At 52.4% G+C, this 23,360-nt stretch overlaps 1 protein-coding gene across 1 annotated transcript in view; it reads left to right on the forward strand.

Moving 5' to 3' along the window:
• Positions 1 to 22,508, forward strand: part of CCND2 (cyclin D2) — a 27,967-nt gene extending 5,459 nt beyond the window's left edge. The window contains exons 4-5 of the mRNA XM_005897940.3: positions 7,869 to 8,017; positions 17,449 to 22,508. Coding sequence (XP_005898002.2) covers positions 7,869 to 8,017; positions 17,449 to 17,598 — 299 coding nt within the window. The 3' untranslated portion in view covers positions 17,599 to 22,508. The remainder of the gene's footprint in view (positions 1 to 7,868; positions 8,018 to 17,448) is intronic.
• The last annotated feature ends 852 nt before the right edge of the window (positions 22,509 to 23,360 follow it).

The following is a 23,360-nucleotide window of genomic DNA, read 5'->3' on the forward strand; positions in this document are numbered from 1 at the left end:
GTGTCTAAAGTGCTCTTTTGAAGATTATATATACTGCTCTCTGGTCGTGTTTAAATCTCTCATCTTTGGAGGGAAAAGGATGGCTTGGAGATAAGCCCAAGAGGAAATTTGGGGGGTGGAGGCAAATACAGGTTAAGGAACCCTGTCAAGATAAATACCGCCTGCCCTGATACTGGGAAGGGAAGAGGCCCCAGGATTTCTCCTGGCTGCAGGGCATTGACTGCCTCCTGGCTGCTCCCTCTGGCAGGGTGGGGGTGGACCTGTGGGCTTTTGCAGCGGGGAGTCAATTCCTAAGCCTGGGCTCTGCTCCCACCCACCCCCCCCAACACCCACCCCACCCCACCTACGTGTTGAGGTTTTGATTGCAACCTGTAAGTTGCAACTGCCTTTTCATGTTAAAAAGCCCTACACCCACCCTGTTGATGTCACAATTGGTACATAATCTTGTTGGCCCCTGTGCCATTAACTAATACGCCAAAGGCAGTGGTTTGATACAGTCTCACCACACTGAACCTTGGCCAGTTTCTACATTGCCCCCACTTCCCGCCCCCCAAAGGTAGTGGCTGTGGGAGAAGCTCCGGACCCGCAATCATAATAGGGTGGAGCGTCAGGAGTTCATATTTTCACAAGCAGAAGTGTCAGGGAAAGAACTTGTTTGGGCAGATCTTCTCTGCGCCCCCCTCCCCTCCCCGGCCCGCCCCGGGGGCAGGCGGGGGAGGGGGGAAGAGGGCGTGGTTCAAGGTTGCCCGGAGTCTGCACTTGCATTGCAAAGGTGGGCCTGGGGGTTGACTTCTTTCAGTATCTTGTTACATATTATATTGGAGCCCAAGGAGATGAACACATTGTTTGCAATAGCGTCCATGCCCTGTTCGCAGTCAAAAGGTCAGGCTTTGTTACTTATCTCTGGGTGACCTCCGGGCACTTAAGTTTTGTCTGAACCTTAGCTTCTTCATCTGCAAAACACTGACCCACAACATTCCTGCAACCCTTTCAGGGTGGTTAGGAAAACAGACATCAGAAGAGAGATGAAGGGCGAGGAAGCCCTTTGTCAACCAGGCAAGGTACAGGCGATGGGCCCTGGTACTATGAACGTGACTCCGATGCTGACTCTTCCAGCTAAGGCGGATACAGTGACTTGCACGCTGACCCTGCTGCGCTGTCTGAGTCCAGCAGGACGCCACGCTTGGCCTTTGCTGGCTCAGATGCAGGGTCCAGCCACCCCCCACCACCACCCCGTGGATCCCAGGGCAAGCTTCCCCTCCCCGGGCTTCCCAGATGCAGTCTGTGCCCTTCCTGTGGCCCCGAGGGCCACTCTTAGCCATTGATCCCTGCTGCCTTGCAGGCCGTGGCCATTCTTAGCTGCTTCCCTTTCTGCTGTCTGGCCTAGGCCCTCGAGGTCAGCCCCTCATTGACTTGTCACTTTGTCTCCCAGGCCCCGCCTGTCCCTTCTTCTCCGTGGTCGCGATTCACTGGAGGAGGGGGTCAGCCAGCCCTTTTCTCTCTCGGACAGCTGACCCCTGACCCTGCGCTCCCTCATTGCCCAGCTGTTGACGGCCAGAGCTCTGCTTTGACCTTGTCTCCTAACTGATGTACCTTTGGGGGTCCGTCTGCCCGCTCCTTGATGATCTCCGACTCGGATAGGAGGGTGGGTGGAGTCACCCAGGCCTAGAGCAGGTCCCCACATTCTCTAAAGGCCCATTCTCTAAAATTGGGGATCCCATCCCCCACTCCTGGCCTTCTTGGCCAGATCCTTGGGGCAGCTGCCAAGTTTGGGGCCAGAGTAGGGAGCCTGGGATTCAGGGACTGAGGACAGAGGTCTGAGGGGAGGCGGAGGAAGTTGAGAAGACTGCCTTGCTAGTGTGGGGCAGGGAGTGGGGGAGGATAGGAGAAAAGAGACTTCTGGCCAGGTACCCAGTAAGCCGGGTGTGGTCTGCTCAGAGCACAGGGAGGGTCTCCTGTGTCTCCTGAAGGAAGGAGCCTATCTCCTGAGGATTTTCTTTGCCCCATCTGCCCTTGATTGTGTCTGCAAGGCTGTGTCACATGGCATCTCACTGGCTGGGACTTTGAGGCCGTGATGGATCAAGAGCCCTGGGGCTGCTTTTCTTGGAGGAAACATCTTCCTGTTAGATGAGATTCCACACCCTGGGGCCGGGTGTGTGTCTGGGACGGGTAGCAGGTGGGAAGTCCCAGGAGCTCAGGTCCTGTTTCCCCACCCCCACCCCACGTGGATCCCGCTGGTTCTGTCTCTGAGCTCTGGCAGCCAGGGGCGCAGAGGCCCCTGCAGAGGCCCAGGTCTGGAGGCGGCAGTAGCAACCATGGGGCGTTGTGGGCAGTTGAGGGGGAAAGCTGCTTGTGAAAGAGCTGGCCTTGGTCCCTCTGTCCACAGAGAGTGCCTGTGTGTGAAAGGGGAAGAGGCGGGAGGCGGGACGGGTAGGGGGTGTCGGTCTTCTTCCTGGGGCTCGAGGCATAATATGGTGAGACGGAGAGGTGCCCCCTTTCCTCCCCTGCTCAATCTCAAACAGCCTCTGGGGCGGAGACTACCCCGGGCTGGTCCTGGTCCTGGTCGGTGGAGGCCATGGGGCTAGGGGAGCCCTTATAACCACTGGCTCCTGTGAGGCTTTAGTAGCCAGGCAGCAGGCGGGTCCTGATGGCAGAGCCCCCCAGGTCCGCCAAGGGGGAAGGAGACCACTGGGATGACTCAAGATCGCACGCCGGCGTGGGGAGATTCTTGAAGCATGATATCATGCTCAACAGATGATTCCAGTTATGTCTAGAAGAGCCAATGGCATTGAGGTTGAACTTGGCGCAAGCGGTGGGAAGAGGAGGTGTTTAGCCTCCCTACCCATGGTGCCCGGCCTCTCCTCTCTTTGCCTAGGTGACCCGCACCCCAAGGTGCTGCCCTCAGCTCTCCTGCACATGAGTATCCCCCCCAGACATCCGGGCCTGGGCCTGGGTGATGGTGTCACCCCCCGTGCTTCCAACTGTCTTCTTGGCTTTGCCTCCAGGTGTTCCTGTGACAGTTCATCCCCAGGTTATAGCCAGCTAGTGATGGCCCAGGTGGCTCTCTTGGTAAAGAATCTGCCTGCCAGTGCAGGCTGAGGCAAGAGATGTGGGTTCGATCCCTTGGTGGGGAAGATCCCCCAGAGAAGGAAGTGGTGGCAACCAACTCCAGTATTCCTTTTCCCTTCTTTTTGAATTGAAGGATAATTGCTTTACAGCATTGGGTTGGTTTCTACCCGTGGACAGAGGAGCCTGGTGGACTGCGGTCCAGAATCGGACGGACGCACGCACACACACACACACACACACACACACACACACAGTGATGGCCCAGAGAGGATCTACCACTTGGCGCCTGAGCCAGGAAGGCAGGTTTGCCTGGGTGGTTGGAAAGTGGAAGGAAGAACGGAAACCGCTTTCTGTCCTCCAAGAGCCGAGGTCGCGGGGCCCAGGGGGTGTGGCCCGTTGACCCGGAGTCTCCCTTCTTCCCTGCGTGGTTTCAGGCAGCCTGGCAAGGCCGGCTCACTTCCCATCTTGCTGTGAGGAGCGGGCTGAGGGCCCTCCTGCCACCTGCTCCCAGCCAGGCTGCTGGAGTTAAATTGGCATCGAGGCCCCCACAAGGACGTGGTGGGAGCCGGCTCTGGGGGCGGCCGATGACGTCATTCGGTGGCCAGCGAGCACCCCCATCCTGGCCTTTTAAACCCCCCACCGGACTGACGCCAGGTTGCGGGAGAGATGGAGGAACGCCTCTGGTTGACACCTCAGAGAGAGTCTCTCTCGCCCCCTAGTGGTGAACAGAAGAAGCACAGCAGTCACACTTAGCCGGTCAAGGCTTCCGCCGTCGTAGTCAAAACAACGGGGATAACGCGACCAGCCAGGGCCCTGTAATCTGTGGTTGCAAACCTGCTTAGCTCAGAACTCTTCCTCCAGTGACATATTCCTGAGTTGATAAACGTGGAGCACTTCTCTTGCCCTTGCCTGGGTTAAGCGGTCCCCGGAGGTCCTTGAGAGACGTGGTGAGGATCTCTGCGGAGTCCCAGAGCAAGAGCAGGGTTGGTTGGGGGTGGGGGGGCGGCTGAGGATGGAACGGGTTCCTGTCTCTTGGACGTCAAAGCTGAGGCTCCCTCCTCTGGGCATTTCTCCCGCTTCTGATGGGAGAGACGACCCTGTGTTCTTGGTGGGGCTGGAGAGGGGGGGGGGGGTCCCTTTGAGGCTCTCTTCACCTTCCGAGGAGTCCTCCAGCGCACTGGGTGCCAAGTCCAGGCGCCTGCAAACCCAGCAGCAGATGCTAAACAAAGCCGCTTAACCTCTGGAGATTTCACTGATTCACCCGTAAAAGCCAGTGTCCTGAAACAGGTGAATTTTACCTTGTTTTTTGCTAATAGTTGGCCAAGTCAGCAAACTGTAGGAACAGCATCAGGGCTGGTCGGTGGAGACGCGCCCTTTGCCCCGCCTCACTGGGAGGGCGGAGGTCAGGTCGGGGCTGCAGGTGTGTGGGCCTGTTCCTTGGCTCTGGGTGCCCCTCTTGCAGGAATGAATACGGTCCATCCAGCTTCCCTTTCATTGCTTGTATACTTGTGTCGTCTTTCTGTCCCCCCCATCCCCATGTCCCCACGGGATCTCAGCTTCTGCCCCTGACAGAGCAGCAGGAGGTGGTGGGGGCTCCATGAGGCCGTGTTCCTGTCACACACACACACACACATACACACACACACACGATTGGAAAAGAGTCTCCAGACCCAGAGCAGATCCCTTGTTCTTTCTGGGCTCCCCATGCACCTTTCCCTGAATCACTGCAGATGCTGAACAGAATCTCTTGACAGTCAGAACTGCCCACCCCAGGGGCTTCCTTGGCGGTCCAGTGGTTAAGATTAAGTGTTTCTACAACGCAAGGGGTTACAGGTTTGAGCCCTGGTAGGGGGAACTAAGATTCCACAAACCATGCAGTGTGGCCAAAAAGTGTACTGCCCGCCCCAATCCCACAGCACGTCCCAGTGTTAGGAATAGTGGGGTGATGGTGGTGGCGGTTGATGTGGACTGTTGACTGTGAGCAGGGCGCTGCTCTCTTGGTTGAAGCCTCAGAACTAGCCTAGGAGGTGGGTATATCATTTGTAGGTGAGAAAACGGAGGCTCAGAGAGGTCAGGTGACTGGCCTTGGAGACCTTCAAGCAGCTGGTGAGCAGTGGGTTACCAGCCTCCATGGCCTCCGCCTTCCAGTGCTTGGAGCTGCATGGCCCAAACCTTCCCCACCTTCTAGGGCAGGCCTGCGTGGCTCCACGTGGACACTCCTATCCACGTGGGGACATCTCCCTTCTTAGAGATGTATCTTTAGAAGAACCACCCTGCGTTGTATTTTTATGTCCTATATTTTGGGGGCAGGGGGCCATCCGTGGTGCCTGGAGCATGGGGGAGCATGATCTGAATGGGTCCCTGCTCAGCCAACTACTTCTCACTCTGCTGAGGCTCGGGTTGCTCAGGAAGTGACACACACCTTACCTTTCCAGGTAGGGAGCTGAGGGTGGAGGGAGACGCTTATCCCAATCGTGCCTTCAGCACCAGAATACAACTTGGCAGCATTTCTGAGCAAGAGGCTTAGATTCAGGGGAGATTGTTTCATGATATTTAATTTTTGCTAAAAGAAGTTTTCCCCACCCAGTGGTGGGGAAGTTTACATATATCTGTGTATCTTCTAGTTCCCCTATATGCATGCAGGTTTATGCCTTTCTATTTATATATTTATGGGTGGTTGTAATCTTGATCATAGCACACACTCATATAGTTTTTGGGTTTTTTTTTTGCCCCCCTTCTCACCCAGGTAGGTATTGTGAATATTTCTCCATCCAGTTCCATAGCTGAAAGTTTAAGGTTTCCAGAAATGGCTGAATGGATTGGGTGGAACTTTCCAGGGTTGAGTGTGGAGGTTAGCGAACAGGAGCTAGGACAAAGACGAGACCAGGTGTTTCATTAGGTATTTTCCTCTCTGCGTTTCCCCTATCAGCAGAGAGGGGAGTGTCTCTGGGTGTAGTCTTGGGGCAGCCCCTGAGGCCATGCAGAACTGCCCGATGGAGACATATGTCTTGTGACTTCGCTGCCTGGTGGAAGCCAGGGTGTCTGCTCTGTGGTGACCTAGAGGAGTAGGATGGGAGTGGGTGGGTGGAGGCTCTCCATATGTACATGGAGAGGGGATCCATGTATATATAGAGCTGATTTGCTACATTGTACAGCAGAAAGTTAACATTGTAAAGCAGTTACATTCTAATTTTTTTGTAAATAAAAGTCAGTTAGACCTGGAGGGGCCCCTGGGAGATGAGCCAGCCTGCTGCTTTTCAACTTTTGACCTACCATAAAGGAAGAAGTACATTTTATAACACCGCGTGGGATGCCTCATCAGTGTACCTCAAATCGATACAAGAGTTTCTGCAGACAGTGTTGACTCCCCACCACTTGCCCTCCTTCCTGATACTTTTATTTTGTTCAGAACAACAGCAACAACAGCACATGCAGGTCGCGACCCACAAGTGAACTTGGTGACTGGTACTGAGTTGCAAGGGAAGTTAGAAAAACTTGAGGGTGGGAGGGAGGGCATGACTGGTCACGGACCCCAGGGGCTGAGCCTGGCTTGGCAGCACTCAAGTCACGTCCACTGGATTAACCCAGAGGAGAGTGAGCAGCTGCTCAGAGTCCTGCAGCTCAGCAGAGCCTGCTTGGCTTCCCTTGCTTCATAGGTGCAGCCATCGGGGGTCAGGGGATGGTGGGGCAGGGCAGGGGGACGTGTCTCTCAGCATTCCCCCCCACCCAAACAAGGGAGGTACAGTCCTCTGGGCACCCCCTGGACCATCCACCTGCACCCCCTGGCTTCCAGAAGTTGGTTAATTTGCTAGAAGTAGGGGTTGGGTATGCAGGTAGCGGGATGCAGAGATAGGCAGTGTGTGGACTGTGGTTCTGGGCTGAGGCCTGGGCACTGGGGGGTGGGAGGAAGGAGGCGGGGTCTCGTCCTGCCCCATCTTTCCCTGCCAGCTGCTCCCACCCCAAGCCCCTGTGGGCCCAGGGCCACGAGCTGGCTGGCTCCTGTGCATTGTGAATGTCTGGTGGGGTGGGGGGAGCTAACGAGGTTTTTGGGCAGAGAAACACTGCTGTGACCCCATGTGAAGAGACCTACAGCAGAGAGGAGGGAGAGGCTCTGCACAAGTCAGTGCACAGCAGGCTCTGGGTGGAATGTTGTAATATACATCCCTCAAGAGGTGGAGATGGTGCACAGGCTAAGAAAAGAAGGCCAAGGAGAAAGACAGACAGCCAGGCCTGCTGTGCTCGTGGCATTCAGCCAGGAGGGGTGGGGAGTGTGTGCCTCGTTGAGCCACCCAGCATGGTTTCTAAGCATGCCCGTGACTCGATGTAGACCTTGGAGTCAGCGATAAAAGGGCCTCCGTGGACAATGTTGATATGCTAGCAAGAGGGAGAAGCCATAGGTTAAGCTGTTTCTGCGGGTTCAGCCCAATGCTCAGGTTGGTTTTTTTTTTTTTTTTAATATTTATCTAGCTGCACTTGGTGTTCATCGTGGCACATGAACTCTTAGTTGCAGAAAGGTGCAGTCTAGTTTCCTGACCAGGGATCGAACCCATGCCCCCAGGATTGGGAGTGCAGAGTCTTAACCTCTGGACCGCCAGGAAAGTCCCCTGTGCTGGGATTTGAATTGGGACGCAGGTCTTCCTTCCCCAGCAGCCCCCACCCCAGCCTTCCACTTTTTGGGTGGTGAATCACACGGGTTCTGATGCCTCTGAGGGACCAGGCGGCATTTGTGCTATCGTCTACCAAGCGGGGAAGCGCCCGTCTCCACCCTGTCCTGACCTCCCCACCTCTCGTCCCCACAGACTTCAAGTTCGCCATGTACCCGCCATCGATGATTGCAACTGGAAGCGTGGGGGCCGCCATCTGTGGGCTTCAGCAGGATGAGGATGTGAGCTCGCTCACTGGAGACGCCCTGGTGGATCTCCTGGCAAAGATCACCAACACCGATGTGGTAGGTGGCCCCCGTCCCTCCTCCTGGCAGAGAACAGGCATCTTGTCTGTCCGCTCGGGGAAAGAGACAGTTGGTGGGATGATGATGTGTCAGAGGTTCTTTGTGGCAGCTGGCTTCTCTTTGCTGAGACCATGGCCTCTGACATCATACAGAATTCAGCAGGTGAGGCTGCCTCTTCAGGTTTCAGCAGCCCGTGTGCCCTCAAGATAGAGAGGAGAACTTAGCAGGCAGATCTGAGGCGGGAGGGAGGCCGCTGACTGCTTTCCTGTATGGCCTGGGCTTCCCCGCGGGTCTGATTTGTTGCTTGTTTCCATTTATGTACAATCCCCAGCCTGCTTCTCCTCCAACATGGAGCCTTCTCGCCTGCTCACACACGCTGAGGCTGGCAGGCAGGGCCGGAGCGGGGGGCCCCCCTGCACCACAGGGCGTGGGAGAGGAGGGCCCCCCGCTCCTGTGAGGAGGTGTCCGCCTCCACTGACCTCTCAAGCCCTTGCGCCTGTCTCTCATTTCCCTTTAGTTCATTGTGATGATGGATTAAAAACCACTTTAAAAAGAGTTAAGTGCCATGCAAACGCAAGGAACTATTATTAGCTATAGATTTTTCCATTCTGGGTGCCCCGTGGACAGTTCAGAGGCTGTAACTCTGGTTGCCAGAATTTGAAGCTCCTTAGAAGAAAGAGAGGTTTGGAGGAGAAGCCAGGGTCCAGGGAGGCTCTTATTCAGCTGGTTGGAAATGACGGTCCTTAGAAGGTCCAGGCCAGGGTGATTCTACAAGGTTAGGGAGGTGGAGAGGTCGGGGTCACTGGCCTGGGACCGGAACCCAGAGGCTCTGACGCCCAGGCCTGGGAACCCTGCATTCCTGCCTGGCTGCAGCTCCTGGGATCTTTTTGTTTGAAAAAGGCCTTTGGCTTAAAGCAACCCGGGAGAGGGATGTCAGCTCCGAGGCCCTCTCGAGTTACCATGGAGAAGCTTAAGAATGCAAGGGACTTCGTGATGACCCCCTCTGGATGGTCAGGGGGATTCTGAGCGCCCTGCTGGGGGAATATATTGAGTTACAAGGGAGAATGTGGTTTACCAGCCCGAGGCCGGTGCCTCCTCTGGCAGTGCTGGGCAGAAGGGGTAAATGTCAGCTCAGCAAAGGCTGAAGTTCTCTTGGCTTCCCCCCTCCCCCAGCCCCTCCTTAGATTTTTCCCCGACCTTTATTACCATCTCACGGAAATGGCACAGAAAGGGGTTCTCCTGAACTTGATTTTCAGATGCTCCAAACAGGCTTTTTTTTTTTTTAACTTTTAATTTTATATTTTAGTTGAAGGATAGTTGCTTTACAAAATTGTGGTTTCTGCCAAAGTGGGTAAAAGAATCCACCTGCAATGCAGGAGATGTGGGTTCGATCCCTGGGTCAGGAAAATCCCCTGGAGGAAGACATGGCAAACAGGTTTTTGAAGCATGGTTTCTGAGGTGTAGATGGAAAAGACCCTCCCAGGCAGAATGCTTTTCGAATCCTCTAGAGGCAAATCTTAGAATTTATTAGGATTTATAGAAGTGATACACTTCCTTCCTTTTCTGAACGTCTCCTATTAAGGCTGCCTTGCCGAAAGGACTCCCAGCCAGCATCAGACCAGCCCCTCCTCGACCCCCAGAGACAAAACATATCAGTGACAAGAGTTTTGACCCCTCTTCAGGCATTGTAACCTCCTGCAGATATTTATAGATACATCCTCACGGTCTGATGGCCCCACGGGGTCTCTAGCCTTTTCCCCCATCTCTCTGTCACCCCCTTAGTGGCTTCAGATGGACAGAGGTTGTTCCCAGGGTGTCACTGGAGCTCGTGGGCTGTGCCCGCGACCCAGTCTCTCACTTCATACTGGAGACGCTGCCGGCCTCTTTCAGACAGTATTTAGCCAGGCCATTCAGACTAGGTCAACTGAATGCAGCCCCAGCTTAAAGGTTCCTTCTAAAAAGGGCAGCTGTTGATGGAGATGGCGCACACATGTGCTTCAGTCTCACCAGTGGGTCTGGGGGTGTAACATTTTGGTGTGAAATCCTGAGCATGCGTGGACCAGGCTTTCAGAGAGCTGATGGAGACCCCAGGAATCCCCCGGCCTCACCTGGGATCCCCGGGGCCTGGCTCCCGCTCTCCTGGGGCGTGTCTGTCCCCGTGCCTCGGCTGTTGCGTGTGTTTGTCCTTGGGCACTGAGTCCTCTCTCCCATCAGTCTGGATTCTCTGGAGGGCTCTTGTTTAAAACAATATTTAATAGAGGATATTTGACTTAATTTCAGTATCAAGTGTTCAAATATTAGTTGCTCAGTTGCGTTTGACTCTTTGCAACCCCGTGGACTGTAGCCCACTAGGGTCCTCTGTCCACAGAATTCTCCAGGCAAGAATACTGGGGTGAGTTGCCATTTCCCTCTCTAGGGAATTTTAATGTACAGTCGTTAAAAGAAATAGAAACAGTAGGGAGAAGTAACAGCAAATGCATCCGCTACTTGGGCTGATACCGGCATCCAGACTTGAACAGCACTGGCAAGTCCTGAATGACTGCAGTCTGGAGTCCCAGTTGGGAAAGGGTCCCAGGCGGTGCCCACACCCTGTGGGTGAGACTTCAGATTCCTGCTTTCCGGGCTCCCGCTCACGATCCCAGGTTGCAGATTGAGATCATTAGCTCTAGGTTTTCTTTAGCTTTTTTTTTTTTACAATGCTGTTTGTTTGACCGTGTGAGTCATAATCTGGAGAGTCCTTGGTGCAGGCTGTCACCTCGTGAGCAAGGCACAGACCCGAGACAAGCGTGGGAGAAGTCCGGGGGTGGGTGACACGTGGAAAATAAAAGATGAGCTTCCTGTCTTCAAGGAACTCAGCGAGTGTGTGCAGAATCAACAGTAAAGCACCTAAACTCCCAGCAGATGAAGAGCAAATGAATGGACGCTAAGCAGGCGTGAGGAACTAGAGGCATAGTAGGAAATCAGCCCGCAGGCAGGACTCTCTGGGCCTAACGTGAAACTCAGGGAAAAGCATCAAGTTTCATCACTTGATGATAGGAAATGTCCTTGGGACGGAGAAAGAAAATATGGTCTGTACATGCCATGGTCTAGTGTTCACCCTTAAAAAGAAATGAAATTCCGACGTACGCTACAACATGGATGTGCCTTCGGCATGTAAAGTGAAATAAGCCAGATACCAAAAAGACCAAATATGATTCCACTTACCTAGAGTAATCGAATCCATAAGGACAGAAAGTGGGATAGAGGTTCCCAGGGACCAGAGGGTGGGGGACGGGGGAGAGTGGTTGTTGATGTAAAGATCTGGAGAGGGTGATGGTCACACACACAGCGAAGGAACTTAAAGCTAACACACTGCATTTAGAAGAGTTGAAGATGCTCAGTGTTAGGTGGCGTATACTGGGTTGGCCAAGGAAGGTCATTCAAGGCTTTCTGTAAGAGTGTATGGGCAAACCCGAGTGAAATTCTTGGCCAACCCAATGTTTTGCCTTCACAAAAAGCTGTAGCTGTAGAGGTAGACCCTCGGACCACGCTGAAGGGCCCAGGGGTTTGCCCTGAGTCCTCCCACGGGGAAGCCAGGTGCTCCGACCACCTCGTGCCCCACTGGCCCTGATGCTCAGACAGCTAGGAAATTGGGGTGCACTAGCCTCTGACTCCAGAGTCCCCGAAGCTGTGTGTCAGCCCTGTGCACCTGGAGATCCCGGACCAGCTGATGGTAACCTCTCCCCATGGATTGTCAAGGATCAGGCTGCGGAAAGAGGGTCCCCTCGACTCCCCTACCCCAGGACGGCCAGACCCCCCTCTCCAGCTCCTTGGCTGGCGGCAGTGAGCTTTGATAGGAGGGACGCACGCGGCCGTAGAAAGCCGTGTTCTGTTGCTCGCTCTGGTTGCCAAAATAAACCGGAACGCCTCATGCCAAAGAGAAAGCTGAGTGAGAAGGCTGACGGTTTTACAGGGAATAAAAGTCTCAGAGGGTGGTGTATTTTAAGTAGTCTTTCCTTCCACTCATGAGGGTTGCTAAAAACAGACACCAGCCAGAGAGGCCGAGCTGGCTTTGGGGGACTGTCCACCGGGGCTTCCGTTGCCAGGGGTCTGCTTGCGAAGGGAGAACCGACTGGGCCACTTCCCTGGCAGAATCGGGGTTCCTCTTCCGTCCCCTCGGCATCCTGCTCTGCTTGGCACCCGCCTTTATCTCCTTGTTCACTTGTCTATAGACTCTTGAACGAGACCCAACTTTGACTCAGTCCTTTCTCTCTGTATCCCCTGGCAGAGTCATCGGGGAATGATGCTGGGGTGGTGGGAGGAAGGGAAAGGGGACAAAGGGCTGGCAGGTGGATGTCAAGTGTGTTTCCCCTGCTCTGGTCTCCCCAGGTCTCTTGGAAAGCGAGAGAGGACTTAGCATGTCAGGGTCCCTCGAGTTTTACCTGGCTTTCTCTTAGAGCGAGTCACTTCGCTGTCACATGACACCAGTTCCCTAAATCCCTAATGAGCAAGTAGAATGGGGCTCACAGGCCTTGAAGATGTGAAGTTATCGGAAGATAGTTAACAGAACAGGTATAGACTCAAGTCATTTTGTCATTGTATATACCCTATTATACCTAGATTATACCAAAAGTCTGTTGCATTCTTTTGTTAAGATTTTCTTTTTTAATGTGGACCAGTTTTAAAGTCTTTATTGAGTTTGTTACAACATTGCTTCTGTTTTCTGTTTCGGTTTTTTGGCTGTGAGGCATGTGGGATCTTAGTTCCTGGACTAGGGATCGAACCCAGGTCCCCTGAATTGGAAGACTCTGTCTCAGTCTTAAATAGCTCCCAGAGAAGTTCCAGGACATCACTCTCCTAGGGTCGTCCTGGCATATCAGAATCCTGTTGTCAGTGGGTTATTACAAAACCCCACCTTCAGTGCCAGGGGCGATGCGATTAAGACTGGGCTTCCCAGGTGGCTCCATGTTAAAGAATCCCACTGCCAGTGCAGCCGACGCAGGAGATGGGGGTTCGATCCCTGGGTCGGGAAGATTGTCCTGGAGGAGGAAATGGCTACCCACTCCAGTATTCTTGCCTGGAAAATTCCACAGACAGAGGGGCCTGGCAGACTACAGTCTGTGGGGTCACACAGAGTTGGACGCAACGTACGTCATCTTGGTCCCCGGAGCCCTCGTGAGCACACCTTCTCCCAGAGACCCCTCTGTTCCCCAGACTTGTCTTTCGTGGACGGGACTGGGTCTGTGTGGTCAGGGGCCTCCTGAAGAGTGGCTGGAGGAAGGGAAAGCGGGGGCAGGGCGGCAGAGGAAGCAGAGTTGGAGCTGAGGCTTCCCTGCGCGCCTGCCTGATTTTCACTGCGGGCCTCATTTGGTATTCAAGGAAATAAGCCCAACAGGCTGCGAAGAAAGGAAGAATGAGATAGTTTCCTAAGTTGTCTGTGCCTGATTTGGCCGCGGGTCTGGGGCTCATTCAGCCCTTTGTCCCCCTGTTGAGTGCAGTGCGTGTGTGGTGACAATGCCCTGATGCAGCGACGCTGGGGGCCGATGGTAACAGTTCCGCAGCCCATTCACCGAGGCCGAAGAGGGTGCAGGGCGCGGGGCTGGAGCCAGCAAGCGGAGGAAGTCGGGGCCCGGGGGGACGGAGCCCGGCATCACAAACGCGGCTGTCAGGGCTCCGGGGCCGCGTCAGGCGGGGGGAGGGGGCCCAGCCTCGTGGGGCTGGAGGCCTGCCCGACCCCCAGCGCTGGGGAGTGCCACCTGTCCAGGCTGACAGACGAGCATTATGGCTGTCCTTCTAATCAGCTTAATTTGGGGCATCTCGACACAATGGCTGGTGCTTTTGGAGGCTGCCGAGGAGCAGAGGGCCCTGGGGCATCTTTTTATCCGAGGCACTGTTGCGGTGGGGTGGGGCGGGGTTGGGGGGGGTGCTGGTTTCCAGGCCACTCTTGGGCTGTGTCTGCCTTTCCTGGAGATTCTCCGGTCTGTCTTTCCTTAGAGCCTGGAAGGAGCAGAGAGTTGCACAGGGAAGAGGGTTCTGGAATAGGAAGCTTGCCCTCTGAAGGCCAGGGTTAACTTCTGACTACATGTGACTGGGGGACGAGCCAGCTCCAGTTCGGTTCCCTAAGCTGGAAAGTGAGGGCCGCTGGCTGTTACAGCTCCCCCTGCCCCAGAGCCCCTGTTCTCAGATTCTGTAAGGATCTGCGTGTGTCACTCTAAGAACTCCGCCCGAAGACACACTGACATCACTCTTCAGCTTTGCCTCTTGTTCCCTTCAGACTCTGCAGCTTGTTCCCCCATCTATTTGTCTGTTGCCATCTATAGTCTTGGCCTCCTCCCTCTAGGCCACACCCTCCACCCTGGTCCCTGCTGGGGAGATTGAGAGCCCTTTGGGCAGGACTGGGTGGGGGTGCTGGTCTGCTGCAGGTAGGGGCACCAGCCCATCCTCCCTCCAACTTCACTTTCCAGCAGCTCACAGGAAATTCACAGCCTTAGGAAGTCCACAAAGGGGAAGGGCTCCTGCGATGCTGAAGGAAGGTGTTAAAATGCAGGGAGTGGGGAATTCCCTGGATGTCCAGTGGTTAAGACTCTGCACTTCCACGGTGGAGAGCTCAGGTTCTATTCGGTCTGGTAGCTTAAGATCCCACATGCTGCACGGCCAAAAAAAAATTTTAGGAAAGAAATGTAGGGCATGAGCTCTGTGCTCCAGGAAGAGGGAGGCCGATTTCTTACCTTTGTGCCTCCATCATAGGAGAACTTCAGCATCCTTTATGCAAAATGAGCTCTTGCCCTCAGATAGGTTTTCATCTCGCGGAGAGCGACAGATCCCACAGTTGAAACTCAGATGCTGTCAGCAGTGGAACCAGAGGAGGGTTAGATGTAGACCTCAGAGTGCTTCCCAGGAAGGGGGACAAAACTGACCCCTGAGAGCCTTCGCTTCCTGCTCCATCCTCATTTTTGCGGCAACTGCTACCGTCCGTCCTTTTCTCTCGAAGTAAGAAGTATCAAAGAGGAAGAGCTGGCCACTGTCAAAAGTGATTTACATTGACTGAAGGAAGGAGAGTCTGGGTTTTGTGTGATATATTTCTTGATTTTATTCAGGAAATCGTGAAAGTTTGGGGCTGCAAGTTAGGTAAATATGATGTTCGATGCCTGTGTTATCTTGAAGTCCTGTAGAAGTGATTGCCTGGTGTACCAGCCTGCCCTGAAGGACTTTCTCAGAACTGTTCCTTTAGGGTCTCAGGCTGCTGGGAGGGAAGCCTGAATACCAGGAAGAGCAGGCACCTGGGTGACCCCCAGGGAGACTGTCCATGGCCCCCTATCAAGCTGCTTAGCTCTCTGGAGCCGCATCCCTATGTTCAGAGGACCACCCATCTCAGCTGCTGGTGTGGCTAATGCAGAAATGATCACGGCATCCTGGGTTCATCATATTGTTGGGTGGCAGTTGCATTGACGCAGAAACAGAGTCTCGGAGGGAAGAAAGTCGACAGGGTTGGTGGAGAGCTGGTCCCTAGGGGACCAGCCAGAGCAGTTTGGACTGTCCTCAGTTTTTGCCTTGTTAACCTGATGCAGAGAGAGAACTCATTGGAAAAGACCCTGATGCTGGGAAAGACTGAGGGCAGGAGGAGGAGGGGGCGACAGAGGATGAGATGGTTGGATGGCATCACCGACTCAATGGACATGACTTTGAGCAAACTCCAGGAGGTAGCAAAGGACGGGGAAGCCTGGCGTGCTGCAGTCCATGGGTTCGCAAAGAGTCTGCATCCCTGCTGAACGCTCCATCCCCGGTGCCCGTTCCGCTGTGCCCCTCACCTGTCTTGAGCAAATTCTCACTCGTACCTCATTTCAGAGAAACCTCAGGAATTTGTTCAGATTTCCAAGACTTCCACTTTGTAATGAATGATTAGGGCTTCATCTGGACATTGCAACTGATCCTCCCTCTGTGAGCGTCTCCTGAGCCTTACTTTACAAATGGGGAAACCAAAGACAGAGAAGGAGAATAACTCAGTGGTGCCCACAAGTCTGGTTGTGGGGACAGCAGATGCCACCTCCCTCTGTCCCTCTTCACTCATTCTGAGTGGTATTTCATATCTGCTCTCAGCGCTTGGGCTGGTCTCACTCCAGATGTTAATTTTCCTAAAAAGTTGTGGTTTAACAGCGTACGGTGGCTGAGAGATACAAAAAGAAAATGTCGGGGCATGGAAACTTTCCTGGGAGCTCCAACTTTATTTTAGATCTTTGGAAAATAGAGATAATGCTTGTGTGCTTGGCAGACTGCAACCTCTGGGCAGTGAAAATTGCATGGTGGAGCAAACACGGGGGGAACATACATGAAACTGTGAAAAGACCCAGGCAGAGTGGAGTTCACATATTTTCCATACGTTTACGAGAGTGCCAGGAAACCAGTCTTGATGAGTAGAGAGGTCGGGAGATGCTGAGTTGGCCAAAAAGTCCATTCAGATTTTTCCATAACATTTTACAGGAAAAGCCGAAGGAACCTTTTGGCCTACCCAGTATCTGCTATGAGCAGTGACTTCAGCTCACAGCCCGGTTGCTAGTGCCAACCACCGTCCCACCCTGATGACACCCATGAATTCCTGCTGTGTCAATGTCACCCAATTTAGAGGAGCTTCTGCATGGGGCTGACACACCCTGAATCTTCCCTACCAAATATAGACTAATCTCAAAGCAGTGCCGCAGCTTTTTCTTTTTGCTTTCTCCCCAATTAGACGGCTCAAGCGTCCAGAACTTTGTAAACATGCTGTTGTATTTTTTATGAGAGTTAAGGAAACGGTAAATAAGTGGAGAGACAAACTGGCTTGTTTCTGAGCCAGTGGCTCTGAGGCTCAGTGTAGTTGAGTCCATTCGCTTGTATCTGCCCCTCGGGTGGTCTAGTTCTGTCACACTATCTGGAGGGCTCACCTTCCCCTTTTCCTGCTTACCACGCAGTGGCCCCAAGCAGGAAGCATCCCGCCGGTCCTTGAGTTACCAGGTCCTGCATGGCCGCAAATGGCCCCTCGCCTTGGCCAGCGCTGCCTGGGCTTCTGCTGAAGTGCAGATTCTGAGATGTAGTTGGTTCGGAGAGGGCTGAGAATCACATTTCTAACTAGCTTCCAGGTGCTGCAGATGCTGCCGGCCTGTGGACCCCACTGGGAGTGGTTCCCCCGCCACCAGGAGGACGCACCTCCTTACATGTTGACTTTCTTTCTACTGGAAGCGGAGAAGGACATGGCAGCCCACTCCAGGATTCTTGCCTGGGAGATCCCATGGCAGGGGGGCCTGGCGGGCTGGAGTCCAGGGGGTCGCAAGAGGCGGAAACGACCTCATGACTTAAACCACCACCACCTGCTGGAGTGTGGAGTTAGGCGGGCTCAAATCGTGTATGTTCTCTTTGTTGATTGCTCTGTGCCCTGTTGCCCTTGCTAACGGCTCTGGTCTCGATGCTTCTCCTTCTAGGATTGCCTCAAAGCCTGCCAGGAGCAGATTGAGGTGGTGCTGCTGAATAGCCTGCAGCAGTACCGTCAGGACCAGGGCGATGGATCCAAGTCGGAGGATGAGCTGGACCAAGCCAGCACCCCTACAGATGTTCGGGATATCGACCTGTGAGGATGTGGGGCGGGCCAAATGGGAGGGGTGCGTCCAATCCGCTCTCTCCTTCTCTCTGGTTGTATTTGGTTCTCTTACATTTTAGGATGAAACTTAAAAAAAAAAAAAAAATTCTGCCCCCACCTAGATCCTATTGAAAGATCTTTTAGAAGTGAGAGATAAAGGTCCTATAAAAACGAAATCATTACAAGCATTTGGTGCCTATTTGAAGTACAACAGAAGGGAATCCCTTATATATGCCAACAGTTACTGTTTGATGATGTTAAAAGTCATAGTAACATGCTTACAGGAAAACCTGCAGAGTAGCTAGAGAAAAATGTACGCCTGCACTATGGGAACAAGTTAGAGACTTTTTTTTTCATGTTATGAACTAGCACATATACACCCGTTGGATAATTTGGAAGAACTGCGGATGCCACGTATGGCAGGATTGGATTGCGAAGCAATGAACTTGAGAAGGAATTAGAAATAAAGGAGGGACAGGATGGGGAGGGAGTGACAAATAATCTCAGCGCGATCGAACCATTTTGGATGGAGAAGCGCCCGACTCCCAACCACCTGTTTGTTGCTAAGCGATTCTGGGTCTCTAGTGACAAGTCTTGCTGTCTGCAGTAGCTGCTACCTGAAAGAGATGTTCTGTTCTGCCCGTTGGACACAGGTGATTGGATCCTGGGTTTCATGTTTTTCAATACCTTGCTTCTTCTTCCAAACTTGGTTCGTTGCGGACACCACCCCATTTTTATCTTAAAGGGGCAATCTAGCTATGGGCCATCCCCCAAACTCCGTGAAATGGAGGCAGACAGAGCCCCAGGGTGGGATCTAGAACTTTTTTTTTTCCTCCTGAGGTGTTCAAGAGAGTAATGCGACCTTGGCATCCCTCATTAGGAAAAAAAAAAAACCTAATTTTTTTTTGGTGCTGATTGGCATGTCCGGTCCACAGGTGAGCATTGGTATAAACCATTCCATTCGAAAAGCACTTTGAAAAATTGTTCCCGAGGGGGTAGATGGATTGGTTTATGCAAATCATACAGAGCAGAGGCCTCCTTCCTCCTCCTGTGTCCCCTCCCCTCGTGCCCCCCCCCCCTCGAGTCAGGTTGCCGTCCTGTATCTGACACTCTCTGGGTTCCCCTCCGGGGACTCAAAAGACACATCCCCTTCCGCGAAAATCCCTATGACAACATTCCTAAAAGCAGAGATCTGTAACCATTTTGATGGCACACAAGGATCTTAATTCCCACCTCTGTACTTCCCCTTTGGACATGGAAAGAAACATGATTGCTGGTGCAAAGACAGCGGGGCATCCGTGTGACATTTCGTTCCCGTTTCCGTTGAGTTTCTTTTGTTGTTGATTTCATTGCAAAGTTGCATTCAGCGTACTTGAACTTTTTTTTTCCTCTCCACGTCTTAGAGGCATTCAGTTAGCAGAGAGGTTGAAGCACCAACTTTTTTTTTTTTTTTTTTGCACAATTATAATTGACAGGTAATGAAGCTATTAAAATATTTGCCTTTTTAAGTAAAAAAAAAAAATAAGATCAGAACAGGGCTACTCTGAAGAATTATTTTATACGCAGATTCTGCCTTGTTTCATAGTATTGAGGGTTTAAGATGGAGAAAAATCTAAGGGGTCTCTTATTTTTCATTTTATTATGTTCAGTTTTTATTATTTTTTTTTTTTTTGCGCTGCTAAGAAGCTAAGATCATTCATCGTTATCCACATTAACAGTACCTAGCTGTAATGTTTCACCGAGTGTGCTGCTATTATATAAACATTTTTATAATATATTATTTTACTGCTTAAATTTCCAAGTCCTGAAGTAGTTGGTTGAGATAGGAGTTCTTCGTACTGGAAAAGCCCTCTTCCATACATAGTGTGTTTTCTTCTGGTTGCGTATTCATGGTTTTTTTTTTTTTTTTCCCTCTCTGATCACATCCTTCAAAGACAGAGTATTCTTTACCTCAGGTTTACTGGACAAAATCAATAGCTACGAAAGAAAATGGTTCACATTTTTGTTCTCATTAATACCTCACAACCGTACAGTTTCTGCTTGGGAGCCCATCAGTTAGGGAAGGCGGAGGGGGGAAGGGGCCACAGCCTCTCCCTGATGGAAGGTGGGGGGCTTGACCCCAGGGTCTCATGCCCAGGGACCTCTTCAGTGCTGAAGGTCATCAGGCTTCCATTCTGACTCCGGTATCCTCATCATGATGGAAAAAATGCAATTGGACCAAGGGATTTCCCCTCCCCCGCAAGGCCGACACACAGCGCTGAGTGATGCGGTGTGCTGGGCACGCAGCATCTGCACTTGGGTTCCAGCCATTTGAACAGGCTGTTTGTTCAGAGAGCCTTATCAGGCGGGCCTTTCTAAAGCACACCTGCTTCCAGTTCTCCTTTCACCTGGGAAGTTTCCCTTCCTTCAGCATGTTTCTCTCTCTGGCAAGTTTCTCTTTTCCTGGACGCTGGCAGCCCCTTGGGCCCCCCCCTTCAGGACGATTTCAGAGGGTTTCCTAGGTCTGAACCTGCGGCAGGCAGGGTTGCCATGGGAACTGCTCCCACCTGTCTGGCCGGTGACAGGCAAAATGCTGGGGCAAGGGCGTGGTCCTCGCTGAGTGGCACTGAATGGTTTTCAGGTTTTAAATAGTGCGCTGAATTGGCATGATCGGGAAAACGGGTCGGGGTGAGTATCGGATCGGTGGTTGAAGGCAGGTGGGCAGGCTGCTTCTGCCCAGAGATGGAATCCCAGGTGAGTCAGGCTCCGTTGACGTGGGTTAGAAGGGTTCAGGACTCGGTGAGTTATGTGATCCTGAGATGCTCAGGATTCCTGGTGGGCCAGTGGGCAGTGAATTCTGAGGTTTGGGGGAGAAAGGCTGAGCGGCCTGTGTTTTATCAAGAGGCCATCCCGTGTAGGCCGTTCTTCTGGGCCCCAGGGTCGGGGGGAGTCTGCGTGGTGGAGAAAAGCATGAGCCCTAGAGTTCTTGAGAGTCTTGGAACCTAAAGAGAAAGGGAGGTACAGATCCCTCTAACAGTGACCAGCTGCTCAGCTCAAACAGAAGCAGCGAGTGAGAGAAATAAGGAAGGATACAGGCCAACAGACTCCCCCCGCAGTCTCTCACTCTCCACTTCCCTGGAGCCCTAGGGGTCCCCGGGACCTTCTAGCTTTTTCTCCTTTTCCTCCTCGTGCCTAGTGTGATGGGAGGCGCAGGGTTGCAGCTAGGAAGGGTGCTACGTAGTTTCTGCTTTCCTGCCTGCTCCTTCCTTAAACAGAAGACGGGCCCAGGCATTGTTGAACTGTCTCGTGCCCTCTCCTTGGATCTTGGATCTTGGTTTCCTCGGTAGGAGTTTCTGTCCCAGAGGCATTCAGGTGCATTTTTTTTTTCTCCTCCCGTGAAGGAGGTTCCAAACCTATTCTGGTTTTTTTCCTACCTTGTTGTCATTGTATCTCTCCTTTACTTTGTTCTCTTTTATGTTTTTTTTTTCTTTTCTTTTTTTGGTTGTTTGTTTTTCTCCATCAGTGGGGACTGATTGTTCCCCTTGCCGGCCAAATTTTGTTCCTTCCCCTGTTTTGGCCAAATCCTAGGGGGTGAAAATCCTCGTATGCCAAAAATATATGCTGAGCATAAGTCAGTTCCACGTGGGTTGTCCATCACAGCCGAGAAGCCTGCAGGTGGGGGCAGGGGATGGGTGCCTCAGCAGACTGCACCCCCCCTTCCAGCCGAGAGAAGGGGCTTCTGTCCACGGAGGCTGTCCTCTGGAACTGTCCCGACCCCACTGAGCAGCCAGTGTTCCCCAGCCAGGTCCCCCTTGGTCTGTGGGTTGTTTGGAGGCCCTGCTCTGCCTCCTGTCCTCACCTGAGTCGGGCACGTGTGACTCGGGAGGGGCGGCCCTTGGCTGTAGGCATCGGGGTCTTCCCTTCCGAGGAGGCTGCTGCCCACCCCCAAGGGCCCCAGGAGCCCTGGGACTGCCCGCTGAGGACGGCAGGACTGGATGACTTTTTCTCAAAGAGGGCAGCAGACTGTTCTCCCCACAGGCCATGGGGGGACAGGGCTGGGAGAAGAAATAGACGTGCACCTTATATCATGTAAATATACTGATTTTTCTAGTTCAAGAAAGAATTATTGGTAGAGTGGGAACGGGAGATAAGAATGAGCAGGAAATCTTGAGTAAGCCAGCTGGCTTTTAAGCCAAAAGGGTTCCTCCGTGTTTATCTTTGAGACAGTCCAACCCCAAGAATAGCTTTAAAAGGGAAATCAGTGCTGAGACGGTGAAGTCCCTTACCCAACACGCGCCCTGTAGCTTTAGAATGAACGCAGGCTCCTCAGCTGTGGGCTCGGCATGGTTCCCGTCACCCGTTGGTGTGAAACAAGGCGGGAAATTCATTAGGATGTTTATGGCTTCTTCATCCCACCCGGCTTTTCCTGGTTCTGGATTCTAAACAACCCAGAACCATCTCTTTCCTCCGGTGTCTCTGCTTCTAGACTTGCGTGGGCCCTCAGACCCGTTTCTTGGCTTGGGTTTCCGGAAGCCTTCGGCAGACTTATACACGCATGCTCTTGCTGTCACATTTATTCCTTTGCCTGCAGCCTTCTTTGGGGGGAAAAAAGTGCCTTACTGACTGTAGCCATTACAGTAGCCAGTGTATTTTCACAGATGCCTATCCTTTTTTTTTTTAAACAGTTCTCTCTCTTTTTTTTTCTTCTTAGTTCTATTTCTTACTGCTCACCACCTCTGAAATCCCCAGCGTGTCACGGGGCCATTGGATTTTTTCCATTATGTTCATTACCCTTGTACCATGTACCTCAGATCTCTCTCTCTCAGTTACAGTTTCTCGTCTTGGACTTTCTTTTATTATTATTATAATTTTTTTTTTTTTTTGCTTTAAACGAGTGTGATGCCATATCGAGTCAATGTTAATCTCTCACCATGTACTCTATAAGAGGTGTGGGTGTTTATTTGGTCGGCGTGCAAGCAAGTGCTAACGCAGCATGATCAGTATACACGGAAGGTTTTTAGGAAGTATGGGAAAAAAAATGTTGTATTGGCTATGATGGTGGCATGGTATAGTCAAGCTGCCTTTTCTGAGGTCCTATCTTTTCAGTGTTAAGTGATTTTTAAAAATAATAACCTGTTTTTCTGACTAGCTTAAAGATGGATTTGAAAATGGTTTTGGATGCAATTAGATTATGCTATTTGGACAATAAACTCACCTTGACCTAAAGTCTCTGGCTCTTTGACTTATTTTTTAGACCAGCAGTCCTCAGTGTGGAGCACAACCTTCTCGGTCAGAACTCTTGGCCATAGTTGGTGTTGGGGTAAAATGTGGATCCTAACCTGAAGGCTCATTTAGGTCTGTCACTTGGGTGCAAGCCATTGATGGCCTTTTAAAAACAACAACAACAGCAACACTTAAGGATCACCCAGGCACCCCTCTTGTAAAAAACTGGAGCCTCAGACCGCTTTCAAGAGGTGCGTCAGTCACTGCTATCGTGACTGACCTCAGATGCTGTCCCCTGATTATTGCCAGCTCTTCACTCCTGGGTCTGAGTGAGCATCTTCTGGCTTCTGAGGTGCCATCTCAAGATTGTGTGTGTGTGTGCTCAGTCGTGTCCGACTCTTAGTGACCCATGGAATGTAGTCTGCCAGGCTCTTCCATATATGGGATTCTCCAGGAAGAATACTGGAGTGAGGAGCCATTCCTGTCTCCAGGGGATCGTCCCAACCTAGGGATGGAACCTAGGTCTCCCGCATTGCAGGCGGATTCTTTACCGAC

This window comes from Bos mutus, chromosome 5 (genome assembly GCF_027580195.1).
Source record: "Bos mutus isolate GX-2022 chromosome 5, NWIPB_WYAK_1.1, whole genome shotgun sequence".
Lineage (NCBI taxonomy): Eukaryota > Metazoa > Chordata > Mammalia > Artiodactyla > Bovidae > Bos > Bos mutus.